Source organism: Nyctibius grandis, chromosome 19, assembly GCF_013368605.1.
Source record: "Nyctibius grandis isolate bNycGra1 chromosome 19, bNycGra1.pri, whole genome shotgun sequence".
Taxonomy (NCBI): domain Eukaryota; kingdom Metazoa; phylum Chordata; class Aves; order Nyctibiiformes; family Nyctibiidae; genus Nyctibius; species Nyctibius grandis.
This window is the reverse complement of record NC_090676.1, coordinates 2,300,211-2,326,188: the sequence shown is the minus strand read 5'-3', so window position 1 is coordinate 2,326,188 and position 25,978 is coordinate 2,300,211. Positions and strand designations below refer to the sequence as shown.

Here is a 25,978-nt window from a genome sequence, read left to right as displayed (position 1 = left end):
ATATATTTTCCGGGAGTCTTTCATATGCTAAAAAACTCTCTCTTTGTGTTTCATTGGCTTGGAATAGCAGAATTATTCATTATCCTACAGTTATAGTGTGGTTCATGTCCCAGTTTTATTCCAGTTTCTGACCATGGAATCCTATGGAGGGACAGCATCCTCTTCAACAACCTCCAAGATGGAATAACCTGGCTAAGAAAGAGCAGGAGGTGTCGATTCCTTTTTTCATCCTGTAGATTTCACAAGGAGGCACATCAGAAGCAGAAGGCAAGACTTTATTTGAACTTTAAACTGGGGAACTATTAATGCCCCATGAGAAGAAATGGAGTTGCCACTGTATGAAAAATGTTCTGATGTTAGCAAAACAGAGGACGGAGTGACCTGCATTAACCGAGCTGCTCAAATGCCAGCAACATCTTTGTAACTGGTTTCAGCTGTCACTTTTCATCTTGTCCTGCCAAACCCCGTGATCCCGCAGTGGTGCTGACTCTTCAGGGACACAACCACATCCTTAGCACTCCTCATCACACCTGATATTTTTGATGTGCTAATGGAGCAGACGTGTGTGGCTCTTTCCTCCTCCTGCATGGGGCTGCAGTGCAGTTTCCAGTCCTTGCCAGGCGGTCCTGCTCCATTGCTGTCACAGTGCCACGCTCCCCTCGAGACGCTGCAGTTCACACTGTGTGCACTGGCAATAACTTTTTGCAGAAAAGGTGAAGATGGGAGATGGGCCCTTTGCTGGGAATGAAGTACAGCCTATGCCTGCCCCTACTGAACTTCCCAACATACCACTTTAAACATTTGGCTCTTAAATCTGTTCTTAAACCTTTATCAATTCCCCTGCTACCCCCAAATCATTCCCTTCCATTAGGCAGCAGCCCAACAGCAGCTCTTGCCGTACACCCACCCTCACCTTAGTGGTCCTCACCCCTGGTCTGCTCTGGCCATCGCTCCGCTGCTGCCTGAGCCCACGTTCACTGGGAGACGTGAGCAGAGGCTCGAGCTGCCGCTGACTCTCCAGCCTCAGCTGGTAAGTGTATGTGGTTTTATTGCTAAAAATGTGCATGCACAGCCAGGCCTCCCACCTGCTCTGTTGCTGTTGGTGCTCATGGACTCGGGAGAGGGAGGAGGAGGAGGAGGTTGCAGTGGGAGCTCATGAGCATGACTGCAGTCTGACAATAATGATACCCCTGAGCCAGCAACTCCCAGGGTCAGAAATCATCCCACCTTCATGCACTTGAAATGCAAAAAGGTGCTGGAGAGGGTTCAGACCCCTTCCGTGAGCCCAGCCTGTCCGCAGCACCCACCATAGCCCGTTCCCCTCCGTGGCGTGTGGCTGCTGTGATGCAGCTGCGCTGGTACATTTATGCACTAGACCTTGAAGATGTTTGACTGTTTGTTTTCCTTTCATTGCCATAAGCAAACTCACTGACTGTGAAAAGGGATAAATTAGCATCTCCAAAGACTGGGTCTCTCTTTATTCTGAAAACAAACAAAGAGGCAGCAGCAGCTCCAACTCCCTCACCCTCCCTCCCCGCGCCTGCCAGCAGAGCCCTTCGTGGAACTGGCCCAAGCCACAGCTACTCTATGTTTTTGTGAGCCTTACACATTTTAAGCACTTGGCCGAGTCTATGAACACAGACGTCAGTTGCAGCTTCTTAGATGAGGCCAAACAGGCTGATCACTGCATTGATTTTTAGCCTGTATTGCTCGGACTGGATGCAGTAACTTGTATTTCAAAGAAGTCTCTTAAAACTGTATCGGTTCGGTTCCAGCGTTGCTGTCACAAGCCTGTGCAGCTCTCTGCTGTGTGGCATGAGCCAGCCTCCTGTGCCAGGCTACTGCGTAGGGGTGCCACACATCACCTGGGGGTCACCTACCCCAGGGACCCTCTGTGCTGGCCTCCAGGCAGCTGCCTGCCTCGCCCCGTGTGCGTTCTCCAAAGCTCTGGGCTAGCCAGAGCTGCCTAGCAGTGACCTTCACGGTGCCAGACAGTCCCGTGCATGCTGATCCCAGCTGTGGGGTGCGGAGGAGATGCTGGGTGAAGCCCAGAGCCCCTCAGCTGCCAGCCTGGGCTTTGAGTCATGCAAGGTCCTGGGGGAAGCCTGTATTTTTAGACTATCTCTCCTTTTTCTTGCACACTGTGGTAAGCTGTTTATAAGCCCTTCTGCCTATGAGACCTCTGAAGTGAGCAGGGAGGCACTGGGCTGGGTGCTGCTGTGCTGAGCACACCTGGCACCCAGCAATCAGCAACGAGGATGGGCATATACTGTGCTGGTACTCTGTAAGTACCAGCAGAGGAGATGCTGAGCTGCACAGACTCACGGTCTGTCCGTGTGGTCACTCCTGCAGCTGCAAATGCATGCAGAGAAAAGGCAGAAGGTAGCTCCACTGTTCTGGATTTCTGCTGTGCCTTCCCCATCTCTAAGTACCCTCCCTACCTACAGCAAGGGTTTTTCAGCTCGGGGTGACCCTCTGCTATTTTGCAGCAGCCATAACTTAGATCCAGGAAATTTCCCTTGAAAGCACACTGAAGTGTTACCAACACAGTCTGAATCTTAACCTGAACTCCTCCCTTCATTTGCATGATCCTCACTCAGCTGTAATCCCCATGGCTTCCGAAGAACATTAGCCAAAGTAAACTCTGGCAGTGTAAAGACGGCAGCTGTTGTGTTTTGGTGAGCTAATGATCACTGTTGGTCCCAAAGGGGCTGAGCTGCCTTGAGGAATTCCTTCAGCCTTGCCAGTCTGTCCATCTTTACCAGCTGACCACAGACCACATCCTACACAGGTATCCCAAATCTGGAACTTTATTTATAAAATGACTCATACAGGGACACGCAGTCCTGAACCACTTCAGTTTAACAAGGCAAAATTACCAGGCAGGGCACACTGAGACCTCCGAAGATGACTGGAGCTAATTTACCAGGGGCTGGTTTGTAGATGCGAAGCCTCTTTATGTGCTGCTTTAGGGACCAAGCTCGTGTTCTTACATTGCTGGGTATATGCCAATGAATGCCACCATGCTATGTACAAACTTTAATAAGAACTTTTCCCCTAAATTAGATGGAGGAGATGAAAATGGCTTGGCAAAACGATGCGACCTCAGAAAGTATTCCCAGAGAGCTCTGGAGCAGCTCGAGCGCAGACACACAGTAAATTATTCAAAGGGCTGCCTCCATCTCTCTGCTCCTCTCCTTCCAGGTGAACTAAAGTCCATAGACTAGGATATACGTTATTCCTTATGTGGCTGTATTTAGATCATTCCTGCCAGCCACGGTGGGAGGAAGAGACCAACAGTTCCCAGCAAACACACAATGATGAACATCCAGAGGAAGATCCTGTCAATGACCATGGCAACGTACTTCCAGTCTTCCTTCACCTGGGAACACAGAGGTGAAAGGCTGATTATTAATGTTTATTTGAGATTAAATCTTACGAAGACTATTAGTGCTTTATTCCAAAATAGGATATTTTAATTCAAGCCCAGAGATAGGAGGGGAAAGTCTCGCTTACATTTAGTGTCCCTATATGATGGCAAAGATTTATTCTATCAATTGCTGATGTGGGAGACAGTTTCCCAGACTGTGTGGGTGTGCATGTGCAATTGCAAACCCTGTTCACAGCTCCCCAGGGATGACATACGCCTGTGGATAATTAAGCTCGTCTGCACACTCACTATCCCATTTTCCATGAGCAACAGCTGTAACTGGGTGTGTAGACGAGGCTGCGATTCAAGCTGGGGAGGGTGGGAGAGGAAAGAAATGTCTTGTTTCCTCATGCTCGTAAACAGATTTGCTTACAGATGAATGAAGCCAAACTCTTTCTGAGAAGGGATTTACAGCTTTGGGTGAGTAAGCAGTGGAAATGAACCAGCAAATAGAAGAAGTGGCCTTCCTCACCCTGCTTTTTTTCCCACTTTTGCCTTGCTGTGGGAGGATTTTCCAGCAATTCCTCTCTGGGGAGGTCTAGTACTTATTAATACCATCAGGCAAGAATTGTAAATGGCTATTTCATTAAGTAAGAAACCACATACATATGAAAACCTCTTTTATTACACTGCTGTTATTAATTTCTTTCCCAGGAAGAGGACTGATCAGATGGCGAAGTTTTATTTGTTACGGCTGTACCCATTATAATTTCCTACAATATACAGCTTGGTGATTAATAGACCCGAGGGCTGAAATTTGGCACGCTGCCTCGCTCTCCAGGGAAAACATCTCAGCAGGAGCTAGCTCAAACCTCTCTGGTGGCCGCGATTGCAGCAAGTCAGGAGTGTGGTGTGAGAAGGCTGAGCTTTGCTGGGGCTGCTTTATTGCACCTACCAGTCTGTGACCCTGAGCAAACAGTGGCTTCACCCTGCCCAAAACTGCCACGTGCGCTGGGCTGTAGCACGCGTGAAAAGCACAGTACAATAATAATGTTACACTAATGGTACAGGCCTTTTCATCCACAGATCCTACATTTGCTTTAAACAGACAATAATAAGGGAGTAGCCCAGAACAGTAGGTGTGAGCTAAAACACAATTTGTATGAGACCTGGCTTGATTTTTTTTTTTTAAAGGATTTGCTGATTATGCTGAAAATTAATTTTGGTAAGGGAAACAATCCAAATATCAATGAAATAGCCATTTGCAGCAGAGGATGTTTTCAGAGGTACAGTGGCAACATCAGGTCCTAAAATATTATGATCTGTCGAGCACCAAACAAACAAGCTCTGAGCACAACCCAGTGACTCTGAAAACTCACCTTGAGTCTTCTCTTTCTTCGTCAGTCATGGATGCACCGCTAAGTTTTATCTTATACCTTGTGGGTGGTACAGAGAAATCATGATGTGTCAGAGGGAGAGAATATACAACCCTGGCTTCTGTAACCAATGTTGTGACATTTTATCGAGCTAAGAGAGTAATTCCTTGCAGGTAAGGTATGTGCATTTACCTCATTTTGGCGTGCTGAACCCTTCACAAACTGACCATGAATCTTCCAGTGTATTTGCAGAGTACCTGTCATCACTGCGTGCCTCAATGCAGGCAATGTTCAGCTGAAGCAACGCCAGCAAATTGAGCTCTTTAACTACGCCTCTCGTTATTTGCCATGTGGACTGCTTGGTTGGACCATTAAATCATCTGGTATCGCTCTGGCTCCTTGAGCAGCTTTGTAAATTGGGAAATGAGGCACGCACTGGAGAGCATATCATATTTGCCCATCATTTGTTCTCTGAACAAAGCATCTTAAATTTCAGGAATATCTGAACATTTTCAAAAGTGTAAGAATCAGTTAAATATTTTTGTGCAACGGATAATTTTACCCCCTTTAAAAACAGCACTAAGTTAAGCAGGTCTGTACTGTTCAATAGGCAGAGGTTCATCCTGAAGCTTGTTATCTTCTTGGAGGAAACCATGTTGTTTTATGATTGTACAGCCCTTAGCACATCCATCTATAATTAGGGAGAGTAAAAGAAACAGTGACCCTTGAAATAAAAAAGAATTCTCTCATCCCAAGGATAAGGTCTCAGTGGATAACTCCCCTTCGCTGTACATTTTCTGATCTATTCATCACTTGCTGAGAGTTGGAGAGAGTCTCTGATGCTTAAAATTCCTGGTGAGAAGGCCAGCTAAGCAAGATCTAAATGATTGTGTTTACGGGTTTAGGGTGTCATAACGCAACCAATGTGTAAAGAAAATCTGAAATTTACCATCTGATGTCCAACTGGAAAGCTGGATTGAGTAAATAGTGCCCCATTCTGGCAAAATAAGCTTTTTTTGAGTATTCATGCTAGTAAAAGTGCTAGATCATACAAAGAAAAGAAATGAACTAGAGTTTCTTTTTGAGAAAAGAAGGGGAAAATAGGAGAAGAGGAACAACTTGAAAAGGTCAACAGAAATTGGCTTTCAAATGTAATGGTGTATGCATAAATACTCAGCCCATCTTGAAAATGATGGCTGGGACTGCATCAGATGTTTGCAAAATCAGTATCCAGCTTCAGACTGAGAGCGCAGAAGGGTGAAATTGGAAATTATGGAGAGACAATGGCAAAAAAACTGTAGGAGGAAAAGAAAATAAAATTATCTGGATTTTTTTTGGTTTGTTTTGTTTTGCTTTCTGACAGCACTGTATCATTTCCCTGTGGTCCAGCATCTCACGTGGAGCATGATCCACAGAGGCTTCTCTGACTACATCCATGCAGCTGTCAACATCTGCCACCCCAACTCCTGAGCTGGATTTTGATTAGTTTTTAAGCAGCTCACTCAAAACTATTTTTGGGAAAGGATCAGGGGCAGGAACCAGCTGACTCCCCCACCCCCAAATTCCCCAAAACTAAGGGAATCTGCAGCTCTTCCCTGGTCCAGCTCCGTGCAGGTCTGAGCAGCAGGAGCAGGGCATCCTGCCCCAGGGTTTGAGTGGAGGGTTGAGCTGCCTTGGTGATGTCTGATCCCCAGGACCCAGAGCCTGCAACACAGATTAGAGCAGTCCCGGGTGGTTTTATTGTGTTTTGTTAAAAATAAACCAGTGAGATTATCCCGTGTTTCCTCCCCCTCAGCTACATTCTCTCCCATTTTATTTTTAAGCTGTCTTCAAAGTCTCCTAATTAGACTAGCCCAGAGATGCACTCAGGCATGAGGACGACAAGGCTTTCCAGACGGTGCTGTTGGTGTCTGGTTATTTTGGCTCGTGTGTGACATGCAACTTGTTTTGCTTCTCAGTCTGTAATTAATTTCTAATGGCATTTCTATCATATGCTGAGACAATTCGGCCTTGCATTTTCCCCAGCGTACCATTGTGCTCGTATTATTTGCAGATATCTGTTTGTAACAAACAACTGCCTCTTGCATTTCCCATTTTCTCTTTGCTGAAGCACTTAATTAAATGAGCTATTTACTTTTAATTTAGAAGCACTGCCCCTGTGGCAATGCCCTTTAGAAAAAAAGACAGGAACTTCAAAAGCAGCTCTGTTCTCGTTCTGGGAAGGTGCATGTCTCTGAAAATATTACCCAAGAGACAGCGTGTCCCAGGGGCTGCAGCTGCATCAGAGGTGCCTGCTGATAGATTTGTTGAAGACTTCCATGAAGAAATGCTACAATTTGATTTTAAGATGAAAGCAAATTCCTGAGTACTGATTTTTTTTTTCCCCAATAAATTCTCATTTTATTAGATCAGTTCTGCTCTTTACAGTAAATTTCAGTTCCAGAAGATCATGTTTCCTCCTTCTTTGTCCTTTCCACCTGGACAAAAAAATGTGTTTTCCCACTTGACATTACTGGGAATCAGAAAAAGAAAATAGTATAACCTCAGAGCAGGCTCAGCAATTGTCCCCCAAATCTGAAAGCCCAACCTCTGCCTATTGTGCCAACCACAACTGCTGAGAAAGAGCAGAAAACTGGGGGCAGGTTTGCAGGCTCTTCCTGGGGAGCATCGGTGGTCCTGGGGGTGACCCCTCTCCACTCATCACTGGGTGTTTTCCTGGTGCCTTTGCTCACAGCCTGGGCTGGCAGGAGGTCTGGTCAAGAGCCCTCAGAACTGCTCCTTTTCTTCTGCCTTTGATGTTCAGTGCTGTAAATAGCTTTCTGAGGATAATCACTTCATTTCAAGAGGGGAGAGTAGTGGAGGGTATAAGAAGAAAGTTTGTGGCTTCTGAAGACTGTTTCCATTTTAAAGAAAGTTGCAATTATGGATTAAAAGGAAAGAACCTGAGATATTCATCTGCTCAGTTCTTGATGATATCAACAAGCTTAGCAGAAAGAGAACCAGTTGAAATGGGAAGTATTATTGGTGTAATATTCTTTCATTTGCACCAGGGGGAAACAAGGGAGTTAAAATCAACCGACTTCCATGGATTTACTTGTGCTTATTTGCTAGGAGGAGAGAGCAGAATTTAATTCCTGCAGTCCTAATGTGCTTGTGAAGTGCTTTAGCCCTGCAAAAAGTCCTGGGCTGTCAGCTAATGAAGATGGGGATTCACAGCCCATCTCTGCCACAGATTTGTTCTGTGACCTTGAACAGGTCACCTCATCTCTGTATTTTGGCTGTCACTCCTCAAAACGAGGAATAAACAGTTACTTCCTCAAAGGGATGTCATGAAGTGAAATACATTAAAGAACAGAGGCCTCTCAGACTGTGCTACCAAAGACTATATAAATGCACTTCATCTTTTGTTGCTGCTGCTAAGTGCTCAGTGCTGTGAAAAATGCAAATATAAAGATACTCTTCATGGCCAGGAAGTCTTGCATAAAAGCACTACGACTTGCACTATGAGTCTTAAGAAAATCAAACTGTAAGCACAGCTGAAAAAGTCCTTTTTGCTGACGGTTCCCTCTAGGAAAAGCTAGATAAGACTTTTCTTGAGCGAGAACACTAACTTCAGGTTATCTTGTGGCTTCTTTCATTATCGCCATAATTAGCTAGCACACCGTATCCATAGTATGGAAGAGCTACAAGAGGCGTGAAAGGATGTGGCATTTGTATGTGCATCACCATCTCCATTAAAAGAAATGCTTTCAGCCACTACTTCCCTTCTCTGTTTGTAGCCATATTTACCCCTTCAGAGTAAGCGTGAAATTTGTCTGTCCGCCCACAGAGCCAACTGCTCCAGTGGAAGTCCACGAATGAGGAATCGCATCTCACAGAGCTAAACATACCCTGCAACATCCCCATGCTACTACGCGCTTCCCACATCCACATCCTATTTGGGGAATTTGCTTTCCTAGGCTCAGCACAGAGTCAATGCTTAATAAAAAACAGAGAGTGTGAATTCCCTGTCTGTCAGAAGCTTCTCGATAAAGAATAAGCCTGCTGCGTTCCCACCAGATGACTGCTTTTTGGGTCTCTTTCACAACCTTGGCTGCTTCCTTCCTACCTAACAACAACTTTACTCCTATTTTCTGCTGGAGAATCCTATTGCTCTAGAGCAGCCCTGAGCGTGGTCTAGCTGTGCTACACCCTTGGCCCATGTGCCTGCCAGGACCCCAAGGACAAAGTCTCCAGCTGTGCCTATAGTGGCCAATGTGTTCAAAAGCCACAATATCAGGGATGGCATCAGCAAGTATAGTCTCTGTATAGCCCCCGGGTTTGGTGAGGCTTCCTTAGCAGATAGTTTTTGAATTACCCAAGGAGTGCAGGCTGAGTTAGTGTACTTACTGAGAAATCCGCGTCTTCTGCTCGCAGGTGGTCTGCGATGTAGTGAACCCCTTCCACTGCCAGCTTCAGGGCTGGGGACATCAACACAAGATGTTGCTCTTTGGCACTGTGAGTCTTCCTCCCTTGAGCTGGCGTGCCAGCTGCCTCGCTCTTTTTGCATTTACACTTGCACTGAGGGGGCTTTTGCTGGGGCTGCTCTTCATTTAGGTGGCACCGCTGGGATGCTGGAGAGCCAGTGGATTGGCCATTGGTCTGGGAAGAGTCCTCTTGCAGATAGCAATACTGGATGCTCCGGGACCTACAGCGGATACTCCCTTCCTCTGCCTTATTGGGGCTGTACATCTGCTGAACACTTAGTGATCTGCCTTTCAAGACGGAGGTGGTCTGGGTGTCACTCAGGGGGTGGCATGAGGGTTGTGGAGAGGAGCAGGTCACCTGCACAGGCTCTGGGTGCAGCACAGAGTACTGCCCAGAAGGGGACTTGCAGATAGGCTGAGGCTTGGCTGGCTCCTCGAGGTGGGCACAGAAGGAAGATGTGGGTGATGGCTCGTTACTCTGGGGGCTGGAGGAAGATGAGGTAGTGAAGTTGGGTTCCACGTCAATCTCGGACCAAAGCCTTGGTGTATTAGTTATTTTGTGCATGGATTCAATGAGCTTCTTGCAATTGTCTTTCACTGTTGAGGGACGTTTCATGAAGAGGAGGCGTGGGACTATGTCAAGGAAGATCCTCCTCACCCAGTCAGGCATCGTGTGGGTACGCGGGGAACGGTGGTGCACATTGAGCACAAAGACAGTGATGATGATAGACAAGGTAACAAAAATCATGGTGAAGAGAAGATACTCTCCAATCAAAGGGATGACCAAGGAGGTAGATGGGATGATCTCTGTGATGAGCAGCAGGAACACAGTGAGGGACAGCAGCACGGAGATGCACAAGGTTATCTTCTCTCCACACTCGGAGGGCAGGTAGAAGACCAGGACAGTCAGGCAGGAGATCAGCAGGCAGGGGATGATCAGATTGATTGTGTAGAACAGTGGCAGCCTCCGGATAATGAAGGAGTAAGTTATATCAGGGTAGATCTCTGTGCAGCATTCGTATTTCTTGCTGTTGTAATTGCCCACAGCGTTGATGATGACCCATTCCCCGCTCTCCCAGTAGTCCAGCTGGTCCACATGACTGTGCATGCTCACCAAGTCTATCTTGGCTTTGTCATAGGTCCAAGAGCCAAACTTCATTGTGCAGTTTTGCTGGTCGAAGGGGAAGAAGGTAACATCGATGCTGCAGGAGCTTTTATAGATAGCAGGTGGCATCCATTTAATTCTCCCATCATAGAAGAGGTGGGCCTTGGTCAGGTGGGTGACTGCAAAGTCACCGTCAGCACTGGGGAGAGAGAGAGAGAAGATAAAAAATGACTAAGGCTTCTCTGGGACATCTCAACCCTGTTAAAGAAATAGGATATTTAGTGCCTGGCTTCTAAAAATGCACTTGGGGCACCTGAGAGATGCAAGAGGCACATCATGTGCAAACACTGGATCCATGTGCTCTAATCCAGAGGGTTTTGAACTCTGTTGCCTTATGCAAGCACGGGATTTGCATGCAAATGCCAGCCCTCACCTTGCATGTCAGGTCCTTGAGATGAATGCAAACAAGTTTTCCTCAAAGGTGTCCCATAAATGCCCTGGAAAGGGTTGAGTTTGCTTTAGAGAGGTGGGAGGAACCGCTATCAGGTAGCGTGGCTGTGGGTTCTGCAGAATTAATTGTGACAGCTGCTATAACTGAGACAGTGTTGGGTAATCATTCAGCCTCTTACATGAAAAACAGCAAGAACATCCTATTAATAGGAATAATGAAAGTTAATCTCTTGATTTCCCAGTCAGGAAGAGAGCTGTCTTTTACGGTGTCTTCTTACAGGACTCTCAATTGGGGTCTGTGTGCTGGTATAAGATAATTAGATAACAACCCAGGATTAGATATCAGAAAGCCATTTTCCAGCCAGGGAAAAAGCTATTGCGTAACCAGCGTTTTTTTAGGTTTGGATCTGCTTTTCTCAGCTCATCAGTGCACTGATTTCCCACAGCACCATGCTGTGCACCCATGACACCAGTTGTTTCCAGCTCATCATGGGGACTGGGGTACATGTGAAGGAGATCAAAAAAGGCAACAAGAGAGGCAAGAGCCCTGGGGATTTGGGGGAAGAAAGCCCACGAAGGAATGTCATACTCGAGCTGTGATAGTGTTGGCGAAAGGAGGGAGACTGAGATGCTCTGGGAATGGGATCCCCAGCCCTGGAGACAGCCCTGTCCTCCACCTGCCTCAGCTCCGCTCCTTCTTCACACCCACGTCTCTGAACATTGAACCTGCCGCTTGCCCCGATGTGTGGAGGCCACAGAAAGAAATTAGCTCATTAATAGATTCAATTAGCGCAGCAGGTAATTAATGCCCTGCATGGCTATGCCATCAGGAAATGCTGTTCCTCCTCTGCTCTCAGGGAGGAGGACATGTGGGCTGTGACACTTAAACTACATCTGGGGCCGAGTCCACCTTCTCTACAGCACTGTCCTTCCTCCAGGCAGCGTCTGCAGGATCTGCAGCCCGCGTTAGCTTACACAAAGAGGCAAAACTGAAGCGTTCAGGGCTGCACAAGCATCATATCTCCTTGTACGAATAATCCTTATGATGGAGACTGGGTGTTTGAATCACTGAATTACGCCTTCACCTGAAAATGAGCCAAGCCCCTAGATCTGCAGCTCCTTTGTGCAGCAACCGGCTGAAACTTCAAACCCTCTCTCTCCCTTGATTTCTACTTGCATCAGATTATTTTGGTATCCTCGGACAGTCACAGCCTGGATCAAACACCCTGGTTCAAGGAGCCTTAAAATGGGAGTGAGGTTTGGATAGAGCTGCAATGTTTTTCATCATGAGCAAATATCTGAAAGGTTGAAATCCCAACCGATAAAAGCGGGTGGAATCTGTTTGTAGGGCAATGCCTTCAAGTCTAGCTACGGGAATAGAGAAAAGAGCATCCAAAAAGCAGGGAGGGAATTGGGGACCGTCTTACACACCCAGCTCGAGCCGCTGCAGAGCTCAGAGATACGGAGGAAGAAGCCTGTTGTGTGATGCCGAGTTGCAAAAAGCAACGCTGCTAAATAAAGGGGACGCTGAGCAGGGGAGGGAAAGCTTCTGCTAAAAACTTGAGATGAATTATTCAGGCTGATATAGATGGAAAGCTCTCTGCTCCTGCCCAGCCCTCCTGGCTGGAGCTGGTCCAGCCTGCAGCCGCTTTCCCAGCGACAAGCAAACTCCCTCAGCCCTGCTCTGCTGCTTCAGCGCTCAGATGGGCCCTGACAGCAGCCGTACAGCGACGGGCTGTACGGGGTCACACCTCTCCTCTTCCTCACCAGCAGCAAGATAAACAGTGCAGGGACGATCCGGTGGGGCCCCTCAAGCTGCTGAAGACAGAGGAACTTCCCTACATTTATCTCTTTAGGAGATCATTCATTAATTCATATGCAAAAGGAAAAAGAAAAGACTTTCTGATATTTCCTCTTGCCCTGCGAAGCATCCTTGTCAGTCCGTGACCACACTGGCTGCCAGCGAGACTGCTGTAGTATTGCTCATTTTGGGAAGCAGTGGCAGGATCTGTCCCCCAGTGAGCTGTCTGGGCTAACACAATATCTGGGCAGAGATGGCACATGCCCCTGACCCCCAGGACCACAGCCCAGATCTCTGTCTTCCGAGACAATTTTCCAGGTTGGTTGAATTAATGGAAAAAATAAACTCAGAATTATTGTGTGGTGGAGAACCAGGTTTTTACTAAACTCTTCTTTGTTTCTATAACAGAAAGCCTTTGCTCTTTGTGGCAGATTTTGGAAAAACAAAAGAACGCAAAAGGACCCAGCGCTTTTTGATCCCTGAACTGGACTTTTTCTAAAGCTTTAAAATGTCTTCTTTTTTACGCTAAAAATATATACAAACCCAGACTGCCATCTCCAAGGGATCAAGGCAAAGCCACCATTGTGTTTTACTCCGACACAAATAAACCTGAGCAATGCCACTGTACCATGCACCCAGCTCCTTTCTTAAACCTAATTTACTCTTCAGGACCACTTTCTTTGGATGAAAATCACCTTTTTTTTTTCTTTCTCCTTTCTCTCACCTTTCTTTTTTCTTTTGCCTGTGCTGTAAAGCCAGATTGAGACATGAAACATGCACAGCAAAAGACAGCCCAAAGTTTGCTGTTCTTGGTGGTTTTCTTTCTAAATCTCAATAGGAATTTGGAATCTAATTCTGCATTTAATGAGGTCTCTGAGGCATGATTAAATTGTTCATTAATGGAATAATATGTATATAATCAGAGTCATATTACAGAAATGGGATAATGAGCATCCACTGGTGTTTCCCTTCTTAGGTGGAGCAATGTGTTAGTGGCTGGGTAAATAACACAGATGTGTCTTTTTCCTTTTGAAAACTGTTGGAAAAGGGCATGAAACTCTCGCTAAAAATTCATCCAGGAACAATAATAATTCACATAATTGTGTTTCATTCCCAGAAATGTCTTGTCTGGCAATTTTGCAGTCTCTGCGTGACTAGCCACACGCCTCTCTCCTTTAAGCGTAGGTGTAACCAGTGTGATGCTGCAGATCTCGTGTGTCAGTTTATTTCCACAACTGATCTACTTCTTTGATGAGGAATATATTTTTTAATCGCTTGCCTAACAAACCCAGCCTCATCCTGGGTCCTCTTCAGCTCACCCATTATTACAGATAACACTGGTACTGCCTTCCAAGCTGGATTTTGCCTGCAGTGCCATGGCAGGAGTGAAACCAGCAGCAGAATAGCTTCTTGCATTTGAGAGTCACCTAATGACTCTCAGGAGCCATAGAACACCCTGGGATCCTCCCTCACCACCTATCATCAGGGCTGTGAAGTAATTCCTGACTTTACTGGACACGTTTGAACTTCTCATTGAGGTTCAACGTAAAGATACCTGAGCAATTTGTAAGCAGGGTAAATTAACCATGCTGTTGTACGTAGACTCTATCCAAGCCACCTATATCTTGCAAAGGTAGTGTTCACAGTTGTCTTAACCCCTCATGCATACATACATTTTTGCCTCCTTCCCCAAGTTTAACACCCACACTGGACCTTCAAGCATACGCTTAAGGGATTGGAAGCTACTCTGGCTGGCGCCATGCCAATGCGGGGTCAACCTAGAGAGATGCTTTCATGCTGGCTGAGGCTTTCATTCTGCTCCTCTTGACATGAGAGAGGGAGCAAACAAGGTCACCTGGCTGTTCCAAAGTCTTTCCTCAACCTCCTCCAAGGGATGAAGGTGAGGCAACTGACTGCAAATGAAGTTTGCAGCCAGGAGATTGGGGAAAGCCTGTTTCCTTGTGGAAAGCTTTGCTGTGGGAAAACCTATTCCTGGCTAAGTTGTGCCAACAGCCCTGCCTGCATAACATGGATATTTCCTTAGATGGGAAGGTGGGAGATCTGATCTAGTGGGACAGAGAAAATCTGCAGCCATTCCTTTATAGCAGTAGCACATTTTCACCTCGTTCAGTCTCAACCACTGTGTTGTGACAGTTGTCATGAAAAACCATTTGGAAGAAGGAGCGAGTGCACAGTAAACATCACAACAAGAACTTGAGAATTAAGGTAGTCAGGCCCTCCTGATTAGTCTGACCTGACAGCTCTAAAAATCTGTCAGTAATAAAGTACTGGAGCTCTTACATTTTCATGTCAAATACAACAGTGCACACCAACAGAGAGAAGACAGTCGCTTATTTTTTTTCCAACAGAAATAGTGCTGCTGTGTCCTGCAGCCTTTGATTCCTTGTTTCGAGAATAAAGGCTGCTCTTCTAAAATCTTCTAAGTTTATAAGGGTTCAAGAATGGCATTGTTTTACTAGCAGCCATAAACCATATTTCATCAAAAACCTCTGCTGATGGAGAATCTTCTTTTTTTTTTTGCCAGTTTCTATTTTCCCTGCAGTTGGGAGATACATCATCTCACAAAATTAAATGTTTTGAGAATGCATGTAAATGAGGCACACATTTATTTTAATTTCTGATGGTACAATTTAAATCCAAACAGAGCTTCAAAAGCCTGAAAATTAGCTATATACATATACGGATACAGCTAGAATGTCCTCATTTAAAGCATTTTTCATTGAACAGCAGTAACCAAGACAATTTGGAGTTTCAAGACCCCGTTAAAGGATGTACCCTGCACCCTTTTGGTAGACATTAAAGACACGCTTTTGTAATGTCCATCATGGATACCCAGATGGAGGTGTCTGTGCACTGATGTGTACTTCTGTAGGTCTCATCCCAGCTTTTGCTTGTTTCAGATGTTCAGAAATCACTGGTAACCAAAATTTTGATCATTCCTCAGTAAAATAGGGGTCTGTCTCAGAAATGGCTGTGCTACACTGATGAAATAAGCCCAAGTTTCTCAGAAGGCTCTAACAGTGCTGAATTTGTGCATTTTCCTTCGACTTTTCCCTTTGCCAAGCATCCTCATGAGCATTTTGTAGGCAAAACTCTAGCTTTGTTCTTAGCATATTAGTAGGAGAAGTCCTTGGATGCTAACACAGCAATAGACCATGAGAGATCCCTCTTATAGATTTCTATTAATTCCTGTATTACTGGATAGAGCTCAGCAGCAAACCTCAAAGGCATCTAGAGATATAATTCCTCTGCAGAAACATAGTCATTTAGACTCCCAGAAGAATCAGGAAAGCTTAAGTGTGAAGCAGCAATTATGGGCCTATAAGAAATACAATCTGGTGCAAAATGACACAATCTGTGCAAGTTCACACTCACACACAAATAAAAATGTCAAGAATGTTTTCAATATTTTAAAGGTTAGCCTAGGGCATCTTTTGGTATTTCTCCTCCAAACAGCTTTGGGATGAGTCAAGAAACCAGTGTTACTCCATAAGTCTCACTGGTTGCAAACATCATAGTCTACTTCAAAAGAACAAGCCGCTATAATATAGTTCAAAAGAAATCTTTGCTTTCTCGTGATTTTCAAAAGCTGCCTGCCAGATGATCTTCTAACCCAGTCCAATAATCCTTTGTGTCCCATATTACCATTGGGTGAATTCCTCAAGATATCTCCTACTCCTAATTATAGAAATTTGTATTTGAATTCCCTTCATGTATGATCTTGTCTTTTTTTTTCTTTTTTTTTTTTTTGGTGACTATGGAGGCTAAGGCAGGAATTACTTTTTGGAACAGCTAACACCAGAAAATATTGAGAAAAAAAAGAAAATTTTGAAGTCTGAATGTTCCCAGTAGCTTCTTCCCAGGTTTTACATTCGTCAGCCTAGAGAAGACAAATACTACGATGCTATCATGAATATCCAGCAGAAAACTAGCCAGTGAAGCTCACATTTCAAGTTCCCTGCCCATTGATCAGGCTCAAGGATGTGGTCTGGCACTCCTCTGGGAAGCCTTTAGCAGCTGGAGCACCTGGCTGCAAACCTGCAATTTCAGGGTTTTCTCCTCTGGAGTTTCTATGTTGCACGAGGTCCAAATGGCTCAACATGGTGGAGGAGCAAAAAAAACAAAACCAAAATGCAGCCCCAAGAGCTTATTCCCTGATTAGACAAAAAAATATCTTTTTTACTTGAAATATACAAAGGAAAACTAAAATGTGCTTGAAGTCCATTCATGAATGTGAAAATAAGTTAATGCAGAGGATTAGATAATTCATTTATAAGTGATTTTGTGGTGTCTGAAGAGCCTTTACAGCCTCAGATAAGGAACAGCTGGGCTTCTTGGCAGAGAAGAAGAGGCTTTGTCGCTTCACTATTAACTCATATTCCTCTGTTATACATATGTTTTGTCACATCTAGTAGAAACCATTTACAGAGTCTTGGAACTTATCTCATCAAGCCTGAAAATTCAACAGCATATTAATTTCCCTGTAGGATATTAATTTGGTTTTAGATTCCTTATGAATGCTGACAACTCCATATACTCTCTAGGCCAAACCAGCTGAGTTTACTTATTTAATTTGGGCCTCGAGTGGATAAATGGAAGTTTTTGACAATAATGAGCTCAGATATGAGAACAGCCTCACAACAAGGGGCTAGGTTTCCTTAAAGATGTAAAACTCAAATCGATTTAAATTTTACCATTTCTATATACACCCCAACATGAAGAGGCATTTGTATAATTCTCCTGCCCAGAAGGATACCATCCCAAACAGAAATACCATACTTCTGCCAGAGCATGTGATAAGCAATAAATAACTCACATTAAAAAGCATGAACAGTGCAAAAGGCCAGTGAGGATGCTCACGCTCTTCCACCAAGGTCTCTCCACACATTCTCTTGCTCTTAAGGACCCAGAATTACATGTATCTATTTTAAATTCCCTCTAAAAATATATATTATAAATATATATGTAAAATATGAGAGGGAATCCTTGTTAGCATCACCCATGACCAGTCACACGTTTGCAAAGCCTTTCTTTCCAAAACATTTCTAGCTGAGCTGCCCACAAGGAGAAACACTGTCTGCTTATGCAGTTGGTGAGCTGCCATGCAGAATTTCCTCCTCTTGGTGTCCCATCATGCTACAGGTTTTGCCTTGCATGCATTGCATGTGCCCTGCAACCCCTAAAAAACACGAAACCTTATTGTTAGAGCAGTGCAACTAAGATATTGCCTCCACCTTCAGATGTGTTTGATAGGAAGTTAGGTGGAAGAGAGAAGCATATCCCAGGGCAGAAAACAGTTTACATAAGACTGTATGAAAGAGCATGGGCAAATATAGCTGTAAAGAGGTATAGAATTAATGGAAAACTGTTACTGACTGGCTAATGGTTGGCGCCTACATCCATGTTTAATTCATGGATAAAGTAACCAATTAAAAATGTATGATAGACTCATGACAACCAACAGAGGAACACACGATTATTGATGGTAAGTATGGATAAAGGGAGAGAAGTAGCTTGGCCTGAGGTAGCTGGGGCACTAGATCTCCCTGCGTGGTGCAGGTCACCGGTACAGTTAGACTTGCTGTCTGCCGTGCCTTCATGCAAGTCAGACTGAGTCAAGCAGCAAGGTGGGCAAGGCTGAAAGCCTCACGCCCCAGAAGAGGATAAGGAGGACATTCTGGAACAGCTCCTGTGGCCAGCAGCTAGGCAGCTGCTCCCTGAAGTCCCTGTAGTTGCTCAAGTGACAGCAGCAGCGAACTAGGACAGCAAGGCATAGGGGCAGAGCATGCAAGGGACAGAAGCCAAAGGCTACCCAGCTCAGAGGCCTGGGTGCTCATTGACCTCTGGGGACTGCTTTCAGAGTGAAGTCCCAAAATGTCTAGAGCACAAAAGGATACCGAGGCCTCCTCCTTTAGTGCTAGGGCCCTCCTTGCATGGACCACACTCATCTACCGTGGTGAGCACGGTGAGCCACGGGAACAGATGCAGAGATGACAATGCATCAAGCTCACGTGTAGCAGCAGCTCCATCAAATGGATGGTTTGAACCACAAAGGTCCCATAGACGACAGAGATTTGTATAGCACTGTTTCCTGTGGCACTATGGTCCACCACAACAATGACCAGAAGCTCCAAAAACAATAATCCTACCATTGTCATCAATTGAGCAATGAGAAGGACAAGGACATTCATTTTTTTCCAGTGGAAGCTGTGAACACCTTTCTTGGCTGCAATGTGAGGCACTTCTAATACAATATTCATGCTCAGAGTGTGTCCCTGTAGGATAGGAAGGGTCCAAGTGCCTATGAATTAGTCATTTCCATTGGTCTGATCTCTGAAAGGTGCTATGTGAGGATGCAGTGATTATCAAGAGGTTTGCAATCACTCCCCACCACTGAGGATCAGAGACAAGCTAATGGGAAAGATAACAATTGCCATAGTCTCCAAAGCTCACAATCCCCCAGAGAGATTCCTCCCTTCAGTCATTATTTTTTTTTTTTTAAACAAAAGCAGCAAAATCATATCAAACTAGAACCAGGCAACTGTTTATTAAAAATGAGCCTGGATTCTGTTGTGAGTGTTTTCTCTGAGAGTTAGACACATACAAAGATGTTTTTGTTCGATGCTTGCAGCAAGTGTTTTCTCTGGAGCCTGTGCTGGGGAGGGAGACTGGGATATCCTACATCCTAGGAGACTGGAGAGCTCTGGTATGATAAGCCAAGGAGAAAACAGTCCTGGCACTTGGACAGTCTTTCTAAGAATATTAACAGGCTCCAAAGGAAAGAAAGAAAACAACCACCTGGCTCCCTAGGAAGTGTCCACACAAGAGACAGATTTCAAGCATTCTGGCTCAGGAACAAATACCTATTTAAGAATAATTCTAGAATGGTATTGGGCTGACCTGAAACCTGTATTTGTAGACGTGCAAGTCTGACGTGTTTCAGCATATTAAGCCCATCCTCAGTAATTGCCTTTTGCAGTTGATGGTGATGAATTAGAGGAGAGCTCCTTGGTGAAATGAAACTGAACAGGACTGAAAACTCAAATTCAGCTTAATTGTGTAACTGACATGTGAAGAGAAAACAATACCCACATCCCACACAAAACTTGCTGTCCAGAGAAAGGATCGGTAGGAGAACAAAGCCCTTGTGATGAATGTTAGTCATGTCATTTAAGGCACGTCTGGGACAGATATTATGAGAATCTACATGGAATTCAACCACAGAGAATAAAATAAAGAGGAACAATTGCAAGAAGCACCTTGACACCATAGACAGAATATATGCAAGGATGGGTTTGCCCGCTGGCCACAGTGCTCACACTCACTTGTTGTAGAGGACAATATCTGGCCTCCAGATGAGCTCTGAGGGGATTCGGATGGACGTGACGTTTTCATATTCCTGGGGGTCCCAGCGTAGCTTGTAATCATGCCACTCCTGCCAAAAACGAGGCGGTTACAAAGCTGGAAGAGTTCAGATTGCAAAACTAGAAAGGAACATGGAAAAGCACATGTTTTGGTGCACCCACCTGCTTCACCCACACGTTCGTAGTCATCATTTGATTTTTCTCATCCTGAAATGCAAGATCAGATATTGATTACAGAAGCAGATGAAGTGGCCCAAGGAACTCATTAAATTTACTTTAATTGTACTTCATTTCTGTAATTATAAATCACCTCTGCAATAAATCTAAGTTCCATCTTGGAAATAAAAAGCAGATGTTTCTGTCATTTAACATGGGACAGGGCACAGCTGCCTGATACCACTGAAGAGCTGAGCCTGCACCTAAGCAATCTTGTGAGCAGACAGACTTGAATTTATTGGGATTTATTGGGTGGTGATGGAATCAGCCTAGGATGATGGGGACAGGCAGAGGAAAGGGCTCCACAGCTCAGCTTTGACCTGAGAACTGGAGAGAGGGGAGTGCTGGAGATATATATCCTTACTTGCACGTGTGTGCATAGGTTACAATGCTCAGCTTCATCTGCGTGTAGTGTGTAGTACTTCTACTGTGAAACGTTATCTCTGAACACAGTTCTGGAAACATGAAGCTCAGTGGTATTTCTCCTTCTACCAAATACATGAACTTAAGAGCACTACGGATTGGATTTTCTGAATAAACCCAAGCTACTCTGCTGACACGCAACCTTTGGACAGTCTGGTGTGTACCCATGCTGTCAGTTGGCAGACTTTTTCCCGACTCTAAGTACAAATAGCATGGAAAGGTAGAACTATATATATACTTTTAAATAATGTAAGGCAGATACAATGTTGGCAGCACTGTAGTAGAGTTAATTCCTGTTTGCTGCTTGCCTTGTGTGCTGGTTACAACCCCTATGTAAATAACCAGGGTGCATTATGTGGGGCAGAGCCTAGTCCTACCCTGATTTAAGTGTCACACCAGAGCTCAGAGCTTATTTGTGTGTTTGCTTCTGTTCTATCTCTCTTTGTTCTGGCTTAATCGACAAGGCTTATTTGGAAGCAAATTGCTCATCATTAACCTTGCTCTTGTGGCACTTCAGGATTAATTCTGAACATTAAAATCCAAGAGATTCATGGTGGGGCTATGCCTCCCCCTCGCTGAGCCTCCTCATTGCTGTTGTGGCATCAAGTGTAAAACCTGATCAGAGATACCCTCGCCTGGGGATTAGGGACCAGAAGCACATGGAAGAAGGAGGAACACAAAAAAACATTCAAATGAGCAACAAAGAAAGGAAAAAATACAGCTGTTTCCTTGGTTGCAGGTGAGAGATCAGGAATGCCACCAGAGGAGGCTGCCATGCCCTGGACCGGACCAATCCTTGAGCATCTGCTTCTTCTACCACTTTGTAATTGAAGCATCTGAGGGTCTCCACCACAGTCCCTGCACTGCGGATCCCACTCTCACAGGTGCTACCCTTTACTGGGACCTTCCTCCCCAGCTGGGTGCAGACCCTTGGTGGAAACTCCTGCCCATCACTACACCCAAGGGCTCTGCCAGCCTCCTGACCCAAGCGAAGCAGGACTCCAGTCCCGTGGGTTTATCTCGTAGGGGCTTTGCAATGTGCTAATGACTGACTGCCTCCTCCGCCTGCACGGCTGACTTCTCCTGCACAGAGCCAGCCCAGAGGACAGCGGGTGATGCTCCAGCTGACGGTGGTGCTGCACTGCCTGGCCTCTTTCTCAAGGTGAACGCAGCACATGAGGTCCTGCAGAGACACGGGCTTAGGAGCCCACGTGTGTTCCTCAGTGGCTGCTCCTGGACACATGCTTGCTCCCTTACCACTTTTTTCTGGGCTCAGAAAACCCTCAGCACACCAAGGTGAGGTAAGGACACTCAGGAATGTCAAGTCCCACATTGATTTTTGTTCCCCCTCGCCCAGGTTTTGTCAGCAGGAGCTGGGGTTTGAATACGGCTCTGATTTCTCTGTCAGACTTCTTGTCGTTGGGAGCTGGACGTCGGGTCTAACAACTGCAATGGGGTTTGCACCAAAACAGCATCACTGTCAGGAAGGGGGAGAGACAGTCGAAGTGCTACAGTGGTGGCAGGGGCTGTCATCAGTCCCCAGCCACACGGAGTGGGGCAGGAAGGGATGAGAGCTCTCCTCCAGCCGTACCCACCAGCCCCAGCACGGAATTGCCTGCTAGTTGCACTTCTAACCACTGACATGATTTTAAGAAGATTAATTCTTCTTAAGTAAACTGGGAAAAGCACTATGAAGCAGGTGTATCGATTCCCCCCTTCCACGATTGAGCAGCTGCATAATGGAAAGTCTCTCTCATGCCTCCACAGTCACTAATGTCTCGTCTTTAGTCTTATCAATTATTCAGATGAGAACTGTACAACTTCAACATTAGCAACTGCAAACAGCCCTGGATCCCTCGGGCTGCTGTAAGAGAGAGGAGGGGAATGGAAGACCATTTCTGTGCTGCAAAGCTGGAAGCTGATGGCTTCTGCGCAAGGAGATGCAACTCTCTAGCAACCAGTGTCTTTCATTGCCCACCTTCCCCACCACCTCAGCTGTGTTTGCTCTGCAGCTCAAAACACTTATCTCAAAATATATGTTATAAAGAGTCATCTGATTGTGCCACACCAGTGATGTCTTTAAGTTGCATTACACTTTCCATTATCACTCCCTTTTACTCTGGACACAGATACAGTAAAAGTTACAGAGCCTCCAAAAGTGAGGTCAATGCTTGTCCACGAGATGTGCATCTGCACAAACCCACTCTCCTGGCAAGCGTTGCATGCAAACAGGGACAGGAGAGTGAAGCACGCAGGAGCAAGATCTGCACAGGCTAGACAGTGTGTGTGTGCACTTAACATCTGCAGCCCTGCAGGGATCTCCTTTGGATTCAACACTTGACCCCAACACACTGTGATAGGATAATCCTTTAAATACCATTTTAATGCACATCAGTCCGGAGTGCAAACCACCCTGTTTTGTACGTAGCATATGCAGTTTGCACACATGTAATTTCTATTTGCGCAAACATTCAGAAACAATTTTCTTGTTACTATCTGCCAGATTAGCTAACAACCCTCAAAACTTTCATTTGCAGAAAGCTCTTCAGGCAAGCCACCTTCCAGAGGTGCGTAAAGCACTGTTCCTATCAGCTTGTGTAAATTAGTGTTAATAATTATGGCTCAAATTCCAAATCAGCTATTTGTTTTTTTTTTTCCTTAGCCAAGACTCTCTGGCATTTATACCAGTTGCTCCACTGCTCTGTTGTGATCAGTCTCATGGGTTTTGATAAGGAATTTGGGATTTTGCCTATAGTAAATGAAGAATAAAGGACCCACTTTGATGACCAGCTACTCACATGAGTCATCCCTCGTTCTAGCAGAGCTGTCTGCATGATAACTCTTCTCTGCTAAGAGCAAAATCTTCCCAACCCCAACCCTGGATCAGCCAGTAAAACCTGCATGCACCAGGACCCTCTCCCCAAGCCCCTACCCGGTTAATCTTGGACACTTGTTGCCCAAACGTGTTGCACTTACAACATCGATGAGCTGGGCAATGGACAAGCCGAAGCGGACGAGGACCACATCAGAAATGTTGGCGACGGGGCGGGACCACTTGTTATAACCAGAGAAGAGTTTCTTGAGGAGACGCTCCTCTGCGTGGGCGCGGGTTTCCACGTGGCCGAAGGCTGCAGGGGAGGCACGGGGCACAACGGCCTGAAACACATGTAGCTCCAAGTGCTGGCATAGCTGGAGCCTTTGCCAGGACGGAGCCCTGGGCTGACCCCAGCGATGGACAAGTAGTGATGCCACCCTGGTGACTTGCCTCCCTGCTACCCCAGGCATTGCCATGTATTTCTCACCCTGTTCACCCACCGTGGCCAATTCCCCATGTAGGGTTTCTATTGCAGAGCAGGATTGGTCTGCAGAAAGTGGGGGCATCAATAAAACCATTTGAAAAACACTACATAGGCCATTGTCCCCTGAATCTGGTTTAATTTTTATGGCCACTTCACAGCAAGTTTCTAGCATTAAAGTCTGCGAGCAGGAAAGAGGGATGCTAGAAGGGCAAGACAAAAAGGAAAAAGCAGCCTTCTGCTGGGAGCAGAAGATCTGGATGAGAGGTACACATAAAAAATGGCCTCAAATACATCAGAAAAAAACAGACAGACTGAAATTCAGCTCTTCAAACTAACCTTCACAGCTGATCATTCACAAAAACAATGGGTGAAGGAAAAGGAGGGGGCACAGCACAAATTTAATAACAAGAGCGCAGTTTCCCTCAAGAACGACTTTAAAAGTTGGAGGCTGCAAGGAACAGCCCCGAGCCTGCACGTACGCTACAGGAACCATCGGAGGTGCCTGTTGGTTATCAAAAATTGAAGGCACCTTTCTTGCAGGGGGCTGCCGGGGGAGCTGCGCTCCTGTGCCCGCTGCATCCCCCACCACGGGCTGCGAGGAGAGGGAGCCGGGGGCTCTGCCCGCATCCAAAGGGGAATATGGCTCCTACTTAGTCTTTAGCTGCCCTGGATTATACAAAGGGAAGCATTAGCCGAGCGCTGGCTGCGCTCTCCCCAGCCGGAGCTGTAGCCCCGAGGCACATTAACACACTTTACCCAGGGAAGAAAAACCCAGGCAGGCAGCAGGATGCTGAGCCCCTGCCTGTATCCTCCACCCTGTCCCCTTCCCCTCCGCGGCTTTAACCCCTTCCCCATCAAATCGGGCAAGGAGCAGAAAATAAAAGCAAAGCATTGCTCGGCAGAGGCTGGTATTTAGGGGACCTGCAATGATGGGGCAGGAGGATGCAGGAGTGGGGGAAATTCCTTGCTGACAGGGACCGGTCTTTGCAGCATGCCTTTGAGAGGGCTAAGGGAGAAAAGAGCTAAAGAGCAGAGCAGGGGTAGAAAAGCTTTCGCAAACTTACCAGGGAAGACGCTGGCACACAGCAGGAGGAGGAGGTTTCCTTTAGACACGAGAAATCCCATTGTGGAGCAGAGCTCGGGCTCTAGCACGCAGAGTCCCCCGTCAGGGCAACTTTTCCTCTCCGAGTCTCTGGATCCTCCAGCTTCATTCCCCTGAAGTCCTTTCTCTCTCTCCCTCTCACCCGCCTCTGGGAAGGGATTATAGCTGGTAGTAGCTTTTTGTTTTTTCTTGTCTCTTCTGACTGATTTCCAGCTCTTCGTCCTAGAAGGATGCTCTTCCCTGGGACACCGATGCACATATACTCGCAAGAGATGCGCAAGGGCTGCGGAAAGCTCCTGTCCAGAGAGAATTCAGAGCCTCCCTGGGCTCTCCTGCCCGCTCCCCTCCCCTTTCCTACGGGGCCGTTTGCCTGCTCGGTTTATTTGTTGCTGCTGCTGTTTTCACCCTTCCCCCAGCCCCTTAGACAGCCTTTGCTCAGCTTTCACTACTGCTGGGCCAGCGATGCCCACGCCAGCCCTCGGTGGAGCAGAGAGGGAGCACAGGAGGTTTGTGTATTTAATGCAGTTAGACCTGCCCACCTCCTGCTTAGGAGGAGGAGAGAATCTGTGCACTCCAGCAACGAGGCTGCAGGGAGGAAAACTTTTAGCATGTGAAATAAAGGGGGAGATCCAGACCCCAGCTGCAGCCAGAGGTGGTGGGTATGGGGCCATCTGGGATCTTTATAGCACCTGAAGCCCCAACAGTTAATTAATGAAAGCATTCTGTTTAATCTTGTCCAAGTGCTTTTCAAAATCACTCCTGTAGACTAACAGGGTAATTAGCCTGAGAGATATTTCTGGCCTGGGCATGTATTTTTGCTGCTGACAGTTTATTGGGCTGAAGAACCTGCCCATGAGACAGGGCTCTGCTGTGCTTGGTGCTGTACAAACACGTAGTACAATTACATATATTAGTCTCTGCCCATAGGCAAAATGCAAATCAAAGGTGAGACTGAGGCAGGAGGTTACTTGAATATGTCTATATT

The 25,978-nt window shown here is 46.0% G+C and overlaps 1 protein-coding gene across 1 annotated transcript; it reads right to left on the bottom strand.

Annotated features, from left to right (window-relative positions):
- Window positions 1-3,256: 3,256 nt before the first annotated feature.
- CHRNA4 (cholinergic receptor nicotinic alpha 4 subunit) lies at window positions 3,257-25,016 on the bottom strand. The gene is made up of 6 exons (XM_068416062.1): window positions 24,956-25,016; window positions 23,569-23,720; window positions 20,116-20,160; window positions 19,915-20,024; window positions 9,136-10,516; window positions 3,257-3,382 (listed from the first exon to the last, which is right to left on the bottom strand). Exons 1-6 carry the CDS (start codon window positions 25,014-25,016, stop codon window positions 3,257-3,259), a joined length of 1,875 nt encoding a protein of 624 aa, XP_068272163.1.
- Between the last annotated feature and the right edge of the window lie 962 nt (window positions 25,017-25,978).